The 20,494-nt window shown below is 36.7% G+C and overlaps 1 protein-coding gene across 1 annotated transcript; it reads right to left on the reverse strand.

Annotated features, from left to right (window-relative positions):
- Window positions 1–3,489: 3,489 nt before the first annotated feature.
- Window positions 3,490–18,978, reverse strand: SUCNR1 (succinate receptor 1). The gene is made up of 2 exons (XM_008266347.5): window positions 18,788–18,978; window positions 3,490–8,808 (listed from the first exon to the last, which is right to left on the reverse strand). The coding sequence occupies exons 1-2, from the start codon at window positions 18,899–18,901 to the stop codon at window positions 7,855–7,857; spliced, it is 1,068 nt and encodes a 355-aa protein (XP_008264569.2). The 5' UTR covers window positions 18,902–18,978; the 3' UTR covers window positions 3,490–7,854.
- Between the last annotated feature and the right edge of the window lie 1,516 nt (window positions 18,979–20,494).

Below are 20,494 nucleotides of genomic sequence, written 5' to 3' on the forward strand. Positions count from 1 at the left end.
TCCCTGATGTCGACAGAGTTTATTTGCTTTTGAAAGATTTACTTATTTATTATATGAAAGGGAGAGAGAGAGATTGATCTTCCATTTGCTGATTCATTTCCCTCGCAGTGGGCGAGGCTGGTTCACTCTAAAGCAAGGAGCCTGCAATTCCATTCAAGCTCCCATGTGGGTGACAGAGGCCAGGAACTTGAGCCATTTCTGCTGTTTTCCCAGGTTCATTAGCAAAGGAGTTGCATTAGAAGGAGAGCAGTAGGGACTAAAACCAAGCTCTGTGCCACAGCACTGGACCCAGTAGACAAAGTTGAATAAGCAAGCATGATATAGGAACTAAATGATTGATTTAGTGAGCCTTATTTTCTTTTAAAATACATCAAGTACAAATATGTACTTTTTTTAAAAATACTTAGTATACTTTCCCAAGTTACTAGTTTGGGTACAGAAATGGTATCATATAAATCTAATGTTATTTTTTTAGCTATATTCCAGCTACTCAGCCTTTTAAAATCCTGCTGCAGTGTGCATTTATGGCTCCTGGGATGGGTCTCATTTACAATCATGAACAGATATGTGTATGCATCCTTCTATTCTTGTGTTGCAGGTGCTTTTCCATTTCATTCTCCCGACTGTTGAACACGAGAGTGCTGACTAAACACCTTGCCCCTGATGACTCCTTCCACTTTGATTTGGTGCTACAAGTTCTCATGGGAACTACCACCATTGCCAGTGAAAATGGTGTGTCCCATTCAAGTTTCAAAACAGCTTGATGTTCCAAGAGTAGGTGTCAGAGAATCTTTCCTTTGCTTTGTTACTTGGCTGTATTTGAGGGTTTGTATGTGGGAGGTGTTTCTCACACAATTATGATGATTGTACCCCAATGCTGTAGAAAGTATTTTGTGAAGTAACTGTTCTTGAAATAGCTTGTAGCACTCTTCTGCCACAACTCAGACACCAGTACTGGGGAGGAGGGGCGGTGCTTGGAATGACAACAGTAAAAATCTCACTGACCCACATAGTGCTGCACTCAGAATTGCCTGTGTTATGTGTCTAAGGCTCCTTCCATGGATAAGATTTGACTGAGTTTTCCTGCATGAATCTGTTTGACAGTGATGAGTCCCCCCAGGAAAGCCCTACATGCACGCAAACTGCACACTGCTCCACCCGTGTGCTTCATCCTGGTCACCGGCATAATAAATACCAAGGTTAAGGGAATCATTTTTAATGTACGCATATAAGTCTTGTAAAATATTTTCATTTTCTTACACACCAGAATATTTATTAGGTAATTTTGATTTGTTAAAAAAACCCTCAGAGGAGTGTGTACAATGCAAGCCTATATGTCAGCTGTTTCAAACATCTGCTGTTAGAATGGATCCTCTCCCACAAGAGGAGTAAGTACACAGTGACTCCTGTTGTTGACTTAACAATTTGACACTCTTGTTTATGTCGTCAGTAATCTCCCTAGGCTCTAGGGTTGAGTTGCCAAGGCTATGGAAGCCTTTTGAGTTTGCCGACTTCGATCTTATTCCGACAGGGTCATAGTCAAAGTGGAAGTTCTCTCCTTCCTTCAGAGAAAGGTGCCTCCTCCTTTGATGGCCCCATTCTTTCCACTGGGATCTCACTTGCAGAGATCTTTCATTTAGGTCTTCTTCTTTTTTTTTTTTTTTTTTTTTTTTTTTCCAGAGTGTCTTGGCTTTCCATGCCTAAAATACTCTTATGGGCTCTCGAGCCTTATCCGAATGCCTTAAGGGCTGATTCTGTCCTTAATGTGTTGTCCAATGTGAAGTAATGCTATAACTAGTACTCAAACAGTATTTTACACTTTGTGTTTCTGTGTGGGTGCAAACTGTTGAACGCTTTACTTAATATTTACTAAATCGATCTTCTGTATATAAAGATAATTGAAAATGAATCTTGATGTGAATGGAATGGGAGAGGGAGCAGGAGATGGAAGGGGTGCGAGTGGGAAGGAAATTATTGGGGGGGGAAGCCATTGTAATCCATAAACTGTACTTTGGAAATTTATATTTACTAAATAAAAGTTAAAAAAAAGAATGGATCCTCTCATCCTTTCACCCTATATAATTTTAAAGCTTGTTACAAATAAACTTGAATGACTACTTTTAAAAATTTTTTTTTCAGTTTTTATTATGTATTTCATGTATTTGAATGACTGAGGGGAGAGAAAGAGAGAGAATATTCTCATCTATTGGTTCACTCCCCAAATGCTAGAATTGGGAGCAGAGCATGGATTTGAATCCTAACACTCCAATATGGGATGCGGAAGTGCCAAGGCCTAAACTACCAGGCCAAACATCTGTCCCATATGCACTTTTATAAATGTTGTGTCTTAGTACACATTGGATGGAAAGTTTTAAAATTATCATTTGTTACACAGATCCTAAACTTTCTGTATTCTCAAAGGTTAAATCTCAAATAAAGAAACTATTTTCAGGAAGGAAGCATTAAAATTTTTTCTCCACATATCAACTTTTCCTGTTACAAATGAGACTCCATAATGTCCACAAAGGCTTGTGAACAACTTTCTTGTGTGTGCGTGTTTGTGTACATGCACACATGTGTGTGTATGTTTATGTATTATGCATACATACATATTATATATGTATGTGTACTTCTTTATACATTTATTTCAGAGCAAGAGTGAATGTGCTAAAGAAATCTGCAGTTAGCTCATTCACTCTCCAAATGCTGTCAGCAGCTGGGGCTGGAAAAGGGACTTTCTTGTTCATGATTTTGTGGTTTAGATTTGGGGGTGTTATTTCAAAAGAGATTATCATAGAGAATTCCTGTTTCTTTGGAGTAAGACAAATCTGTGTTTCAATGACTACTTTGACACTTGCCTTGAGAATTTCTTTGCTAAGTCTCTTGAAGCCTACTTCCCCATCATAATTGAAGGTAACAATACAAATAAATCCCCAAACCTTTGGAAAGTCTAAGGAGTTATCATAACAAAGTTATTAATTTTGTATAACACATGCCTGATTTCCTTTTTTTTAAATATTTATTTATTTACATGAAAGTCAGAGCTACACACAGAAAGAAGGAGAGGCGGAGAGAGAGAGGTCTTCCATCCGCTGGTTCACTCCCCAGTTGGCCACAACAGCTGGAGCTGCACCAATCCAAAATCAGGATCCAGGAGCTTCTTCCGGGTCTCCCACATGGGTGCAGAGGCCCAAGGACTTGGGCCATCTTCTACTGCTTTCCCAGGCCATAGCAGAGAGCTGGATCAGAAAAGGAGCAGTCGGACTTGAACTGGCGCTCACAAGGGATGCCGGCACTGCAGGCGGTGGCTTCACTTGCTATGTCAAGTTCGGTCCCCTAATTTCTTTTCTTTATATGAACTTAAGCATACATTAATATAAGTATTAATCTGAATAGATTGAAATGTGGCATGGAAATTATAATAATCTGATTTCTTTAGGAATCAGGTCAAATTATTACATTAGAACTAGCATTAATAAATCTACAAAATTTTATATTTCAATACTCTTTTATTTTCAGTAGAAAGTTACCAACCTGCAAATTTTTCAATTAAATATTTTCCATACTATTAATATTTAGACAAAATCTGACTGTGATGGCTCTGGGATTCTCACTAAAACAAAATGTACACAGTTTTCTGTGTTATAGGATTTATTGTTGCTTTACTAAAGAAGCCAACTTCCTATAAAAGTACACTGATCATTATTCAAAGAAATTTCTACATTGACACGTGACATATTCTGGAGTTCATTTCATGGTGTGAAAACGTTCATGGATTCAGTGCCATATGACAAAGTTCATGATTAGAAAATAACACAATATCTTGTCAGGGAAACACAATGTTACTGCGACTCAACAGCACACTAAAACTAATTATTACATCATCCTGGAGATCTTTTCCTAAGAACTCTGTAGAAGAGGTCGCTGAGATGAAATCACATGGTAAATTACGAAACAATCATCCATAAATAGGGTCAAAGTATGACTCTGATGTGCATCAGCTTCCATGTGATGGTTCTCTACCCAGCAGTGGTGAAGAACGTGTGCTCTCTCACGTCTGCATGGCCTTGAGCAAGTCTCTATGCCTTGGTTTCTTCATCTGCAAACTTCATAGGATTTGGTGGGAGTTGAGCGGGTTAAAATACAGTTCCGAATTGCTTGACAGCATTCCATGAAATTCTTTGTTGTGATTCTAGAAAGAAATTTTCTCCACAATTCCTGACCCATCATATTTTTTTTTCCCTCTAGGGTGCAAACACACTGAGTATTCCCATAGGAATCCAAAATAATGGAGATCAAGGCACCTGATTTTTTACCGGTAAGCCGTGAGTTGAAAGAGGCTTGATTCCAAAAGCAATGTGGGATTTCCTCACTAACATGAATGTATAAATCTAGTCAGAGATGAACACCTAGGAAATCTGAGACTTCTCCTATATCTGGATAGGGACTTAAAGCAGAATCTCTTTCATGTGATGGTAGGCAGTTTTGGGAAAAATGTTTATGCTTATTTTTATTTTATATGCATTTCTAAACAAAAATATGAATTCATATAGTTATGCATTTTAAAAAATGTCCATATGTGGGTTGTTTATGTCTGACATATTCAATCCTTATATTAACACCTGTTTCCCTCATGAGTGGGCTGAATATGTGACATGCTGATGACACTTGACAGAGAAGGGTACAAGAAACAACTTAGGAGGGTGGCACCGTGGTATAATGTGTAAAGCTACCACCTGCAGTGCCAGCATCCCATATGGGAGTCTGTTCACATCCTGGCTGTTTTGCTTCTGATCCAGTTCCCTGCTAATGGCCTGGGAAAAGCAGTGGAAGACTTTGGAAGCAGTGGAGTGTTTGGGCCCCTGCCATACATGTGGGAGACCTGGATGAAGCTTATGGCTACTGACTTTGACCTAGCCCAGCCCAGCCCAGGCCATCATTTTGGCCATCTGGCGAGTAAACCAGTGAATGGAAGATCTTTCTCTTTCTCTCTTTCTGTCTCTCCCCACTCCAATAACTCTTTCAAAATAAATAAATAAATAAACCTTAAAAAAAGAGACAAGTGAGAGTAAACTATGCAGGGCTGACAGTTATCATCTTCGTAGTGGATATGTATATTCATATATTTTCAATTGAAGTGGTCTAAACATTGAATTCTCATCCTGCATGTTTATTATAGTATGCTTTCACTGCCTTCCTGGGACAAAATACAACCCTCATAATAGACCATAATTTAAAAAGTATCTTGCTAGGTGCTTTGAAGACAATGAAAATTTGTCATTGTTTTAATTCACAGACCTTAGCATGGACAGGAATCTATATTTTTATAATATATATATATATATATATACACACAAAAATAATGCATTTCATCAAAACAGCACTTCACAGTAGTCTGAAAACTCCATGGTAGTGAGTTTTATTTCTAGATTTGGGGAGAAGAGAACCTAAGGGAAAGTTTTACCAATGATTGACAAATAGGATGAGATGAAGCTTGAAAGATGCTTAGAATAAAGTGAAGAAAATTCTGAATAATGAAATGGAGCAGCAATCTGGTTGTAGAGCATGGATTGCGATGCCAGTGGCGGGAGATAACCTGTGAGAAAAATTGAGATGGGGCCAGATTGAAGAGTGCTGGACTGAATAGTTTAGACACCAGTGGCCAAAAAAGACAAATTATAAAGGCCTGGCATTCATGCCTATGAAAACCACAAAACTAGCAAGGAGTTCCATAATTTATTGTTAGTGATTCTCACAATTACCTCATATAAATGGAATAGCTCTTAGAGTTTTAAAAGTGGAGACATTTTTAATCTGTTAAGGATTAAGCTGCCACATGATAGTTGAGAGCCAAATAAACGTTAGAAAATGTGTTATATGTACATATTTGTTGACTTTTTGAATACAAGGTATGTGGAGGAGTTTATGTTTCACAAAACATTTCACTGCCTTATTAGAATGAATAACTCTCTGCCACTGCTTTTGATAAGTGGATGAAGAGAGAAAATTTAATTTCACCTTTGCAAATTAAAACTCATGCATAAAACAAAAATTGAAGTTATTATATGCTACCAGTTTTTCAGAAATAACTAAATTCTTATTCCTTAGTGCCCTTTCTGTGACCTTTTCTGATGAGAAAAATTCGGAAATTCTTTCAGTTCCTTTCATGGTTATAACATTACATTGGAATCTAAAAGCATTATTGACAAAGGTAAATGACTAAAATATCTGAAAGCCTAGCACTAGGTAAGAAAACAAATTCTCTGTAACATGTTTTTATAATATGTCAGCTGTTTGTATTTTTAAAATGTTAACCAGGAAAACTTGGAGATTTTGGAATAGCAGTATATAATACCACCAGGGTATTTCAGAACAGAAAGTACAATGGAATTGTATGTCTGCATTCATGATGATTGCTTTTTCCTTCTCTTTCCTTACTCGTTGTAACTAATGACACCAAGGAAAGGAATACAGATTGTGGCGATGATTATATCTTGTTTTGCATTGGTGAATTATTATTTGATACTTGTTTGACTTTAAAATTCAGCACCCATTCCCTACACCCCACCCCACATTTGTTTTGTGACATGAATTGGTGCCCAATTAACCTATCAGGGAAATGTCTATTATTTGTATATGATATTCCTATGTTTTCTAATATAAAGTACATTTTATCTAGAACATTTTTTCCAATGATCTTACATGATGTCCTATGAAAGCAAGCCTTACTCAAGATGTGAGACGCTCGTGCCAAGATAAAGTCATCCTTGTGAGTTATCTCAGGGCTTACAAAAAAGGAGTACAGAAAAATTGCGATACTTCCCTGAGAAAGAGAAACCTAACCTAATGCTTTGGATGTTATCATTTTACTTCCTCTTCTTTGCTGGTTTTATGATATTAATATATTTTATAATTCAGCATTTAATCAATATCAGCAAAGCAGTTAAATTGTGATAATAAAATACAAGATGGCAAAATCATCATAAAAATAATGTATTCATTTTTATTCTGCTTTGTTTTGCTTTGTATTTCCTGACAGGCATTTTGATGTTCTATAAGTCTGAAATTTTTGCAACTGTTCTTATATCTCTCTAGTATTTTGATAAAATCATTTGCACTTAAATGTCTTAATAGCCAAGCTCAAACATATTTCTATTTCCTCTTTTTGAAAATTATCTCTTTAGGTTTTATTTAACATAAATTAAGATTAATTTTATTATAAACAATAAACAGACTGATAAATTAGAGTTGGCCCTGATTCATGACAATCTTGGTCTCATTATCCATATAGCCTTCTTATTCTTTGTTAATGTTACTTTAAATTTTATAACATGTTACTTTTAATTTTTTAGAACATGTTACTTTTAATTTTTTAGAACACAACTTCTAAAATCAATATTTAACAGTGTACATCTAATCTTCTCTTCACTTCTCACATGAAGTTTTTGGATTACATGAACAACAATAATGCAGAGAGTTGTGCCAAAATATTTGTGCTTTTTTTTTAAACAATCTGATCAATGATTCAATACAGATAATTTGTTGTTTTGTCTACCTCCTATTCCTTAATCAAGATGTTCCTATAGCACCTAGGTTTGGACTTACATGCCCAAACATTAGACAGTGCTAGTTCACCTCCTTTCCCTAGTTAAGTAAAGAAACCTCTCATCATCCCCTTCTTTTCATATATTCTGGGTATAACTTGTCTTTAAGTCAGGGTCAGATTCATGATACTCTTTGAATTATGTCTATAAGTTAAAATAAACTCTTAACTGGTTTATAGGTGCATGCATAAAACAATTGGCTTCACAAGCACTTAATTTTTTTTCTAAATGAAAACTCAAGTTCATAAGCTCATTTTCTAAAGGATGTAAGAAATTTTAAGTATTGTCTAAATTTGTTCAGCAACATCTCCCTGAAATGATCTCCCATGAGGAAATAGAAGACAGGGTTGATGACACTGTTCAGAAATGCCAAAGGCCGAGTCACGATGTATAGGGTGTTGATAACGACCTGAGTACACTGGTGCTGCTTCCAGTTCCCCAGGCGTGAAGCAATCCGCACATTCCTCATGATGTGGTAGGGCGTGAAAAGCACAGAGAAGATGACCACTGCCATGATGACTAAGTTGAGAGGCTTTTCAAGGGGCAAAGCGGTGGTGAGCTGCCTGCTCCAGTGCTTTAGAAAGAGAACAATCTTGTAATAAAAGAAGCACATCACCAGCAGAGGAATGAGGAACCCCAATAAGGTCAGACATATGCTGTAAACGAGGTTGTATTCAGGTTCCCCAGAACTTGCATAATCATTACAGTGGGTGTTATTTTCAGTTACGATAGGATTTATAAGAGGGAGTATAGGCAATAACTCTAAGGTTACTAAAACCCAAATGGCCAAAGAGATTAAAATAGCAAGCTCCTTTTTTTGCAGAAGGTGTTCTCGGAAAGGATACTTTATGAGCAAGTATCTATCGATGCTGATGAAAGTGAGGAAAAGAATGCTGGTGTAGAGGTTGGCGTGGAGCACATATCGGTTGCTTATACAGAGCACATTTCCGTATATCCAGTCATCATTGGCATAACTTCTCATCAGCATGGGGAGGGTGCACAAAAACGCCAAGTCAGAGATGGAGAGATTAAAGAGATAGATGTTACTGCTGTTCCAGTTCTTCATACAGAAGAGGTAGCCAAAAACAACGATTGCATTTCCAAGGATTCCCAAAATCAACTCAATCCCATAAAAGATGGAAAGGTAGTACTTTTCCAGGGAAGCCTCTGCTGCCAGCCAGTTTTTGCAAGTTTCATTCTGTTCCTAAGGAAGAGAGAGAAAACATGTTGATGAAACATTGGGTTGTGACTAGGGACAAAACTGTGCAGTATATAATAATAAAACGTAATACTTGAAGGATGCACTAAGAATAGTAGTTGGGCTGGGCTCTGTAGCACAGTGGGTAAAGCTGCTGCCTGCAGTGCCCACATCACATATGGGTGCCAGTTCAGGTCCCTGTTGCTCCACTTCCAATACAGCTCTCTGCTGTGGCCTGGGAAAGCAGTAGAAGATGGCAGAAGTCCTTGGGCCCCTGTACCCACGTGGGAGATCTGGAAGAAGCTCCTGGCTCCTGGCTTCAGATCAGTGCAACTCTGGCTGTTGTGGCCAACTAGAGAGTGAACCAGTGGATGTAAGCCCCCCTCCCCGCCGCCTCTTCTCTCTCTGTGTAACTCTTTCAAGTAAATAAATAAATCTTAAAAAATAGTATTCTATTTTTAGTAAGGAATACATACACACAAATACATACACTCATGTATGAAGAGTCTTCAAAAAGTTTGTTGAAAAATGTGTTATGAATATACTGTGATTGGATTTCAAATTTATTTTGTATCAGAATTAACTTGTCTTGTAATTCCATTTTCCACATCTTTTTGAGGTACATTTAAAATACATTCATGTTAATGCACATAACCATGAAAGTGACAAATGCATTCATACAAAACTAGATTGACTACCTTTAAATGTTGTGGTAGGCACCAGGGATAATAGTGTGAGTAATACACAGTCCTTAATTACAAGTAATTTATAATCTTTTGGATCAAATCAGAAACTAAACAAATAAATGATGTAACTTAATTGTACATAAATATAAAAACATGGAAGAGTAAAATGTTGGAGAATTTTAAATGGAAGATGGTAATGATTTCAGTCACCTGAACCCACAGAGTAAGACCTAGGCAACACCATACCTGCATTCCACTGCTTTGTGTCCACATCTGTCAGCTCACTGTTCCTAGCATGAACTGTTTTTACCTCATGGGACCAGGGAGAGGTCCTCCTAACATCTTCCAGTGATGGAACTAGGGCTTCTGGTGTCTTAAGCCCCATAATTACCTAGGCTCATCCCCAAGGACCTGAGGAAAGTCCCATCCACATCACACATTTCCAGGGTCACATCTAGTAGTGCCACAGCCCTATCACTCAAACTTGGCAGAAGAGACAAAGGGACAAATCTTTCTGTGTTCTACAGCACCAGAAAAGTGGCCAATACCGTGAGAAACCAGGGTATGACTGACACCCAATTTTACGAAGTCTGAAGATCCACACTTTTGGAAGTACACATTCACTTCAAAGTCATACTAGTATCTCCATAAACTTTTTTTTTTTTGTCAGGCAGAGTGGACAGTGAGAGAGAGAGACAGAGAGAAAGGTCTTCCTGTGAGATATGTTGGATATCATTTAATGAACAGATATTTATATTGTAGGGATACCTAAAGAAGAAGAGAAGGAAAAAGGCTTTGAGGATCTATTTAATAAAATATTAGCCAAAAATTTTCAAAGTCTTAGAAGAGAAATGGATAATCAAAAAAAAAAAAAAAAAGGAATGTCAAAGGATCTCAAGGCTTAACCAAGAAACATATTCTCCAAGTCAAATCATTAAAAGTTAAGGACAAGGAGAAGATTCTAAAGACCATGAAAGAGGCCAATGCCAAGGCTCAACAGGCTAATCCTCCGCCTAGCAGCGCCAGCACACCGGGTTCTAGTCCCAGGGGGCGCTGGATTCTGTCCCGGTTGCCCCTCTTCCAGGCCAGCTCTCTGCTATGGCCCAGGAGTGCAGTGGAGGATGGCCCAAGTGCTTGCGCCCTGCACCCCATGGGAGACCAGGAGAAGCACCTGGCTCCTGGCTGCGGATCAGCACGAGGTGTTGGCCGCAGCACGCTGGCCGCGGCGACCATTGGAGGGTGAACCAATGGCAAAAGGAAGACCTTTCTCTCTGTCTCTTTCTCTCACTGTCCACTCTGCCTGTCAAAAAATAAATAAATAAAGACAATGAAAGAAAAATATTTAGTTACATATAAGCCTGATTGATAGCAGACTTGTCACCACAAACCCTGTTGGCTAGAAGAGAATGAGATGATAAATTCAAGTTTTCAAAAGAGAAAAAGAAATCCCTTCCAACCAAGAATGCTATCTCCAGGAAAATTGGATAATATTTCTCCCAGAGGAGCAAAAACGGAGGTAATTCATGACCCCCAGACCAGCCCTATAAGAAATCCTGAAGGAAGTTATACATTAGAAGTAAAAAGATCATAACCCTTACAAAAATAATTACAGTATGAAATTCCTTACAAAGCAGGTGCACAAAAGAGAAAGAAAATACAACCATATCATGACCATGAAACTACCAAGACACAAAAGTAAACAATAAGGTAGGCAGAAAGCATCAGAGAATTTATAAAATAATCTAACAAATTAAAAACTCTTAGAAATCTTAGTATAACTAACAAAATAGAAGCAAAAAAATTAGACATGATGTAGAAGACATCCCAACTGATATCATAGAAATATCAAATTCGTAAGAAACTGCCATGAGCAACTAAATCTAACAAATTGGAAAACCTTGAAGGAATGGATAAATTCCAACATACATCCAGTCTCCCAAGATTAAACCAAGAATATATAGGAAATATAAACAGACAAAGAACAAGTAATGAGATTGAAGCAGTAAGTAACCAAGTCTCCCATTAAACTCTAGGACATGGCAGTTTTAAAACTGAGTGCTACAAAAATTTTGCAGAGGAACTAATTCCAATAGTTCTCAAACAATTTCAAAATATTGAAAAGGATGGAATCTTGGCAAACTCTTTTTTTTTTTTTTTTTTTTTTTGACAGACAGAGTGGACAGTGAGAGAGAGAGAGAGACAGAGAGAAAGGTCTTCCTTTACTGTTGATTCACCCTCCAATGGTCACTGTGGCCCGCGCACCACGCTGATCCGAAGCCAGGAGCCAGGTGCTTCTCCTGGTCTCCCATGGGGCGCAGGGCCCAAGGACTCGGGCCATCCTCCACTGCACTCCTGGGCCATAGCAGAGAGCTGGCCTGGAAGAGGGGCAACCAGGACAGAATCCGGTGCCCCGACTGGGACTAGAACCCGGTGTGCTGGTGCTGCTAGGCAGAGGATTAGCCTGTTGAGCCACGGTGCCGGCCACTCTTTTTATTCTGATACTAAAACCAAAGACACAACACACAAAGAAAACTACAGGTCAGTATCCTTGATTAACATAAATGAAAAGATTCTCAATAAAATAGCAAACTGAATCCAAAACTACATTAAAAATTCATATATCATGATCAAGTAGAATTTTTTCCAGGCATGTAAGGATGATTGAACATTCAGAAACCAATCAACAGTGGCCAGCATTGTGGAAGAACAGGTAAAACTGATGCCTGCAACATAGGCATCCCACACAGGCATGGGTTAGTGTCCCAGTTGCTTCACTTGCTATCCAGTTAGCTACTAATGGCCTGGGAAAAGTAGTGCAGATGGCCTACCTGCTTGGGCACTTGCCACCCACATGGGAGACCTGCATGAAACTCCCTGTTTTGGCCTGGCTCAGCCCTGGCAATTGTGGTCATCCGGGGAGTGAATCAGTGTATGAAAACTCTCTCCCTCTCTTTTACTCGCTCCCTCCCTCTCTCTCTCTCTCTATCTGTGTGTAACTGTTTCAAATAAAATGAATTCATCTTTTTTTAAACTTTTATTTAATAAATACAAATTTCCAAAGTACAGCTTTTGGATTACAGTGCCCACCCCCCCCCCCCACAACTTCCCTCCCACCCGCAACCCTCCCATCTCCTGCTCCCTCTCCTATTCCATTCACGGAAAGATTCATGTTCAATTCTCTTTATATACAGAAGATAAATAAGTATAAATTAAGTAAAGATTTCAACAGTTTGCGCCCACACTGAAACACAAAGTGTAAAGTACTGTTTGCGTACTAGTTATAGCATTAATTCACATTGTACAACACACAAAAAGTAAGATTTTATATAGCAATAATTATCTTGATACAAGAAGATTACAAGAAACTCTATTAATAATAGCTAAAGAAAAATAAATATTTAGGAATAAATTTAACTAAAAAAGTGAAAGAGCACCATGCACCATAATGAAAGCTATAAAACATTGATTAAAGAAATCATAAAGCTGACACAAAATTAATGAGTAGATATTCCTTGTTTATGGACTGGAAAAATTAGTATCAACATTTTTATACTACCTAAAATTATCTACAAATTCAATGCAATCCCTATCGAAATACCAATGCCATCCTAGGCAAATTGGTTTATATGAAGCTCAGATGCTTCTTCACAGCACAGGAAGCAATCAGTAGAGTGAAACGACATCCAATAAAATGGGAGAAACTGTTTGCGAGCTACTTATCTGACAAGGGTCAATATTCAGAGTATATCAGAAACTCAATAAATTCAACAAAATAAAATAACCTATCCAATTAAAAAATGGGCAAAAGCCATGAATAGACAATTTTCAAAAGAAGGAACACAAATGACTGATATATGTAAGAAAAAATGCTCACTGTCATTGGCTCTCAGGGAAGTGTAAAAAATGTTTACAATGAGGTGTCACCTTACCCCTGTTAAAATGGCTGTTATGAAAAAGAGTAATAATTTCCAGTGAGAATGTGGAGAAGGGGGAACTCTTACACATTTTTGATGATAATGTATGTTACTACAGTCACATTGGAAAGAGTATGGTATTTCTGTAAAAACTAGAAATGGAACTGCCATGCATGCAATATAGCAATCCTACTACATGGGTGTATATACAAAATACATGAACTCATAGCAAAGAGACACCTGCTCTACCATGTTTATTATAGCACTATTTCCAATAACCAATGTATGGAACCAATCAAGGTATCTATCATATGTATGCATCATATGCATGTATACATCATATGTATGTATACATACACAATGGTATGCAATTCATCCTTAAAAAGAAATACTGTCATTTGCAGCAAAGTGGACTAAATGAGAGGACATAATGTTAAGTGAAATAAGCCAAGCAGAGAAAGACAAATAGCACGTTTCTCCCTTCTATATGGCAGCTAAAACATTCAATCTGTACACAAAATAGTAACTGGTAGAGGCTTGGAGGGTAGAGAGGATAGAGGGAATTCAGCTTTGGCTACCAAACCAGAGTTGGATTGAAGAAATAAGTTTCTAGTGTTACAAAGCTTAGTGGGAAGACTATAGTTCATAATAAACCAGTACATACCATATGAACGATTGAAGAAAGAAGCTTCAATCCTCTAATAATAAAATTATGTCAAAGAAGGGAAAATATTATCATGTTTTGAGCAGTATGCATTGCATGTATACATTGAAGTATTACATTGTATCCTATAAATATGTAACATTATTATTCATAGAAAGTTTTAAAAGATCTAGGGAACAGAAATAAATCTCTTTAGTTTCACATGTGTTGTTCATCCTCATAGCTTCATTTCTGGAAAGAGCTATCTCATTAACTGTTTTTTGAAATTCTGTCATTGATTTTTCAACCTACACCAATTTGGGTTCCGACTCACTGCACCCTCAAAATTACCTCCACATTATCCAATAGTCATTTTTCAGTAATCTTATTTCACTTCTCATCTGCTTTTCACTTTATGACTTCTAAAACACTTTTGCTTCTGTCTGTGAAACGACACTGTCTGAGTTTTCTTTTTTTCTTCTCAGCTGTTCCCATGCAGGCATTTCTGAGATTCAAATGTTAAATGTTCAGTTTCTTAAATATTAATTCTGTGCTCATTATTCCTCCAAACACTACCTGGATGATCTCATGACCTCATCCTTTTTTGAGCTTTAATGATCATTGATATTATCAACAACTCTTTTTTCCAGCCTAGCCTAGATGTCTTATAAGTCTTAGTAATTCATAACTGCTGTTGATTGATTTTTATTGGCATCTCTGCCTCCAGATACCTTATACTAACCTCTCTAGCTTTTTTTTTTTACTAATTCTATTGCACTTCTAGCTAATTCAATATGTGGATCTGTTACCTACCTAAATTTTGGTCTCAGAAATCTCAAAAATATGCTTGAGATCATTAACAATGAATAAATCCCAGCTCTTATTGACTGTAATGTCTGGATATTTCTCAAATCCATCATTATTGTTCCATATCCTTTGCCATTAATCTAGTCCAGGCCTTCATCATCTCTGCCTTGGACTATGCCATACCTTCCTCTTATTTCCTCACATCTTTTCTAGTTCTTGTTCAATTTGTTGGTCACTGTAACCAACAATTTTGAAAAAATACAGCTCCAAATCTGATCATAATGCTCTCTTTGATTAAAAGCCTTAAATGAACAGTTTTTTAAGTCATACTATTTGTTGAACTCTTTATGTAATATAGGGTTACTCTTATGTATATAAAGTTAGTTGAAAATAGATCTTAGTCAACAATAAGAGTGAGAATAGGAGAAGAGTGGAAGTGTGGGTGGGAGAGCAGGTAGAGTGGGAAGAATCACTATGTTCCTAAATTTGTATTTATGAAATGCATGAAGTTTGTATACCTTAAAGAAAAGGTTTCTGGGGCAAAAAGCCTTGAATGATTTCCCACAGTTGAGGACTTAAGTCCAAATCTTTAATGGTGAGTTCACAGCTGCATGATCTGGTGGTCCCTTTGTGTTTCACTTGAACTTCAATTGGCATTATTTTTCATGCTCTTCTTTTTTTCTTCCTGTTCTTTTAATGTCTTCATTATATGCATCCCTTCTGTCTGTTTTTTCACTGCTATTTTCCTCCTGTGACTCTGGCTCATCACACACTTTTAACCTTTGCTTCTTTTAGGACTCAGTCCAAGTGTAGATTTCCCAAGGTAGATCCTCTGATCCACAGACTAAACTACAGGGTTTCCATGTTATGTTCTCATTGTATGTGTGCTGAAATCCTTTATAGTATTTTTCTCAAGTTTGTTTACTCATTGTTTATCTTCTACATCTGGCATAGTTACTAGAAGACAGCAGATGGTCTGTGCTTGTTGAGTGAAGACGGGAATATAAACACCTGATTGTTTATAAACCATCTTTATAAATATTTCCTCCACAGTCAGATAAGTTAGTTATAAGTCCACTAAATTAAGCCCACTGCTATATTTCATTATAAAAGTGGACAGTATCTATATTGTAGAAAATTGACAATTTGAGTTGTTGGAAGCTGTGATTTAAGAGAAATGTATACAAAGAAAGATTCAATTTATGATCAATTTATAAAAGAAGGCATTTAATGAAGAATTTACATCTGATATTAATAAATATAAGAAATTCTAGAAAGATATAGAGATTCCAAATAGATTATATTGTGTCATTTCTCAGTTTGTCTGGACTTCATATCTTTTGTTTTCATGAAATTCAGCATGCACTTGATAATATTAAGGATTTTAAATTCATAGGAATACAGCAAAAAAGGAAATGGACTTTAAAAAGGTAACAGACTTTACATTTTCAATCAGTGGAAATTTTTAAATGTTATGAGTTTTTTACTATTACTATTCTCAGACACTTTCAATCTCCTAGAAGCACTCTTTCCTGCCCTCTGTGACACAACAATCTCCTTGTTTCCCTCCTATCATCACTCATAGACTATTTGTGACCTAATATTTCTTTGCCCAAGATTTCGATGTTGCAGTTACTCAACATTTGTTATTTTGAGGGCAATCAAAAAGCTGTTGCACACACTGGAATGAAAATTTTAACAGTAGAAAAATTAGCAGTATAACTAGTACTCAAGCAGTACTTTACACTTTGTGTTTCTGTGTGGGTGCAAACTGTTGAAATCTTTACTTATTATATACTGAATTGATCTTCTGTATATAAAGATAATTGAAAATTTATGTTGATGTGAATGGGAAGGGAGAGGGAGCAGGATTTGGGAGGGTTGCGGGTGGGAGGGAGGTTATGAGGCGGGTGAGGGGAAGCCACTGTAATGCAAAAGCTGTACTTTGGAAATTTATATTTATTAAATAAAAGTTAAAAAAAAGAAAATTTCCAAGAGACCAGAAACTCATTTTTGAGTATACTCTCTTTTTGGTCATAACCTTTATTTACTGCCTGGTAAGCACTGACTTCTCAGTGGTTTCTGAAGCTCATGTAAGAGCAGAGAGATTTGACTGCCATGGGAGGAGAAGCCCGGTCACCAATGGCCACCACTCAGAGAAGCAGTGACTGCTGAGAAGTCACTGTTATTCCAAAGGTGTTGGAGATTGAGGGAGTGGTAGAGGGAGACACTATGAGGGCTGGGCTAAAGAAAACGAAGACTAAGTAATCACCTTTGCCTTACTTCTCTTAGAGTTATTGCTTCATTATTTTTGAATTAGTCTTAGAAACTGAACTACCAAATACGTGTTAATTGTGTAACACTTGGAAGATGCAAATAGGCAAAAACAAGAAAAAAAAAGTCTGCAGATCAATCATTCCTAATTTGGGGAATCTCTTCAATACTGTAATATTTATTTGGATTTATATTTTTAAAAATGATACGCTTTTTATGATACTTTATGATCTGTGTCTTTGATATATTAGTTTCATTCCTAAAATTTATTACTAAATCCATAATGTTAATAAATTACAGTTTTATGAAGTCATTATTTTCAGGCCAGTTTGTCAGCAGGACCCACAATTTGAGAGTCATATTCCAAACTGAGTGATACTTGTAGTCCAGTGTGTTTTTAGATTGGCCATAGTAATTCTAAAAACTGATGAAGGAAGCAAAGCTCCCAAACGAAGGGGAAATTCTCTCATGAAAAACTAATATTCTTGCTTCACTTTCTTGTGGGTGCAGTCTTAATTTTTAGGAAATGGAAGTAGTGATAAATAGATTCTCATAGATTTGAATGCATCACTTTAACATGTTTTGTTTTTCTGAAATAAAGATATTGCTAATTAAAGTGAAATCATTAGTTCACAGTCCAAAAATATATCTAAGACTGTTAGAATTTTATTTAATCTACTCATATGGACAGATCAGTAGTACTCATTTTTAATTTGAGAAAACTGTTTCTTGTACTTTAAGTAGATCCAACCTTTTGAAAATGTACATTTTTGAAGCCTAAATTTAGTATACATATATGTTTGATAATTCCTTAGTTTTAAAAATCATTTTCTTAAAGTCATAACAAATAGAAAGCTTGTGATATTTTCATTTTTAACTGCTACTTTAAGACAAATTTACATATAATATATAGAGTTTTAAAAAGTAATTTCTTGGATACAAAGCCATATAAATCAAAATATATATTCATATAATAAAAGATACAATATTGATAACTTCATTTTTACATATTCCATAAATTACACCAGAAACAAAGATATTAACAGTTATAACATGGTATAAAACTGTGCTATTAATTTCTTTAAGAATATCTCATAAGTTAAAGAAGGGTCATGAAGGCAGAAGAGCAATGGTTTCTGCAATTTTCCATTTTTATTTAGAAAATTACATTTTTAGATCATTTCACTTTCACACACATAAACGCTAAAAGAAAGCCTTAAGTTTTAGTCTCTATAGTACATTATTTTTTATAGCTGGAAATCTTCTATATGTTTGTTCCACATGATAGGAACTCTATTTTTTTCTGTAAATGGTTATATTTATTTAAGTAAATTCAATTATCATTTTTGTTGAAATAGCAAAGGTACTGAGACCTTAGCAAATATAATAGATCCCTTTAAGTAAACAATATTTGTTAATTATACTAGATATTAAATTTGGTAGAAAACAGGTAAAAATTCTACAACTTTTTACCTTCTTGTTCTGTTTCACATTTACTTGTGAACAGTTCACTTAAACTTTAAATGCTTTAATCACTTTAAATGCTTTAAATAACTTTAAACTTTAAATGCTCTGTGGCCACTTGTTAAAGAAGCCCCAACAGGAAGTCTGATGCTATTTTATGTGTGTGAGAGACATGAGATGCAGCAAAGTTTACTCACCATTCTGTTGCAGATCTGCTCCCTGGACAGAAGCTCTGCCAGCAACTGGATACAGCATGTGACCCAGGGCTGTGCTGCTGCACATGGTTTCGTGCAGTCTGATTTGCATATCATGTAGCTAAGATGAACAATTCAGAAGTCCAGGAATATTTACTCAGTAAAGGTCCAAGTCAGCAATGTGAATGTAGGGGAACTTCTGCAAAGTGAGAGAGAAAATAAAAGACTTGTTTTGTAGAAAACGCTGTTAACAAAAAGGTTTAAAAAGAATAATGTCAAAGTAATTTAATCTACCTCCAAAACAACAGAGAAGTATTCCTTATTTTCATATTTATTTGCACATGTAGATATAAGAAAGGATAAACACTGTTTATGCTGGGTATACAGTTGCGAGACAGTGAGAAAGGTCTTCCTTTACCGTTGGTTCATCCCCCAAATGGCCGCTACGGCCGGCGCACCGTGCTGATCCGAAGCCAGGAGCCAGGTGCTTCCTCCTGGTCTCCCATTGGGTGCAGGGACCCAAGCACTTGGGCCATCCTCCACTGCCCCCCCGGGCCACAGCAGAGAGCTGGACTGGAAGATGAGCAACCGGGACAGAATCTGGCGCCCCAACTGGGACTAGAACCCGGGGTTCCAGCGCTGCGGGCGGAGGATAAACCTAGTGAGCCACGGTGCCGGCTTCATCATTTTTTTCAAACACATTTTTTTGTGATTTCTGTATAGGCATACACTAATTAAACCGCTGTTGGAACCATAAAGCTAAAATTTTGGAGAGAGATCTGGATTTATGCTCTGTGAGTGTACTAGCAAAGGGGTAGGAGAGCTTTAGGTTTTTCCCATTTTCTTTTCTGGGATTACACATAAATAATACACCAGTGGCTAGGGATTAGGGAGAGAGGTGCTGTGTAAGTGAGATAACCTCTAAGGGTGGAAATTTACACATCCCAAGTGAAGCTCTGAATAGCCCTGGAAGCACAGCAACATGTTTCAGAGAGGAAGCACGCCTGGCTTTTTCTGAGGATCATAGTAGATTTATACTCAAGTAAACCACTCAGTCTGTTTGATTTGAAGCAAAGGGATTATGTTGAGGAAGTCCCTGACTCCATAGGCAGTAGAAATTCCATTTGCATGCCATATAAGCTGAATGTTGAATTAGCAGGGACAGATGGAAATCCAGAATGAAGCTTCATTACAGTCATGCTGCTAGCTGAGTGTTTCCCCTTCTCCAAATTTCAACCTACAATTCAGAAACTTCCAAATAGCTATGCATACACAAATACATATATGTATATATATATTACATGAAGCATGTACATGTCTAAAATACAAGTGTATTTATATGTATACATATTTATACATAAAATGTTTACATTTATATGAAGTAACATCTCTGAAATTCATTGAATTCTCATGATTTGCTAGGTTTTGCACTAAGCATTTTTATGTATTGAAAGTGCATAATCATCTTTGGAAGTTGTTATTACTTTAAACATTTTCTCAGTTTACAAATTTAAGATCTGAGGCTAAGAGAGGTTTAGAAAAGAAAATTAACTTTTCAATGTCACAGAATCAGGAAGAAAAGGGGCTGCAGGTTTTATACTTTGATTCTTTAAAAGTACCTTCTCTAATGTTTGACTACCTGCAAGATTGACCATACCCTTGATGCAAGATGGAAGGATTAATAACAGGTCTTTTTCAGAAATGTAGTTC

This window comes from Oryctolagus cuniculus, chromosome 4 (genome assembly GCF_051225735.1).
Source record: "Oryctolagus cuniculus isolate XC-2025 breed Fujian yellow rabbit chromosome 4, ASM5122573v1, whole genome shotgun sequence".
Taxonomy (NCBI): domain Eukaryota; kingdom Metazoa; phylum Chordata; class Mammalia; order Lagomorpha; family Leporidae; genus Oryctolagus; species Oryctolagus cuniculus.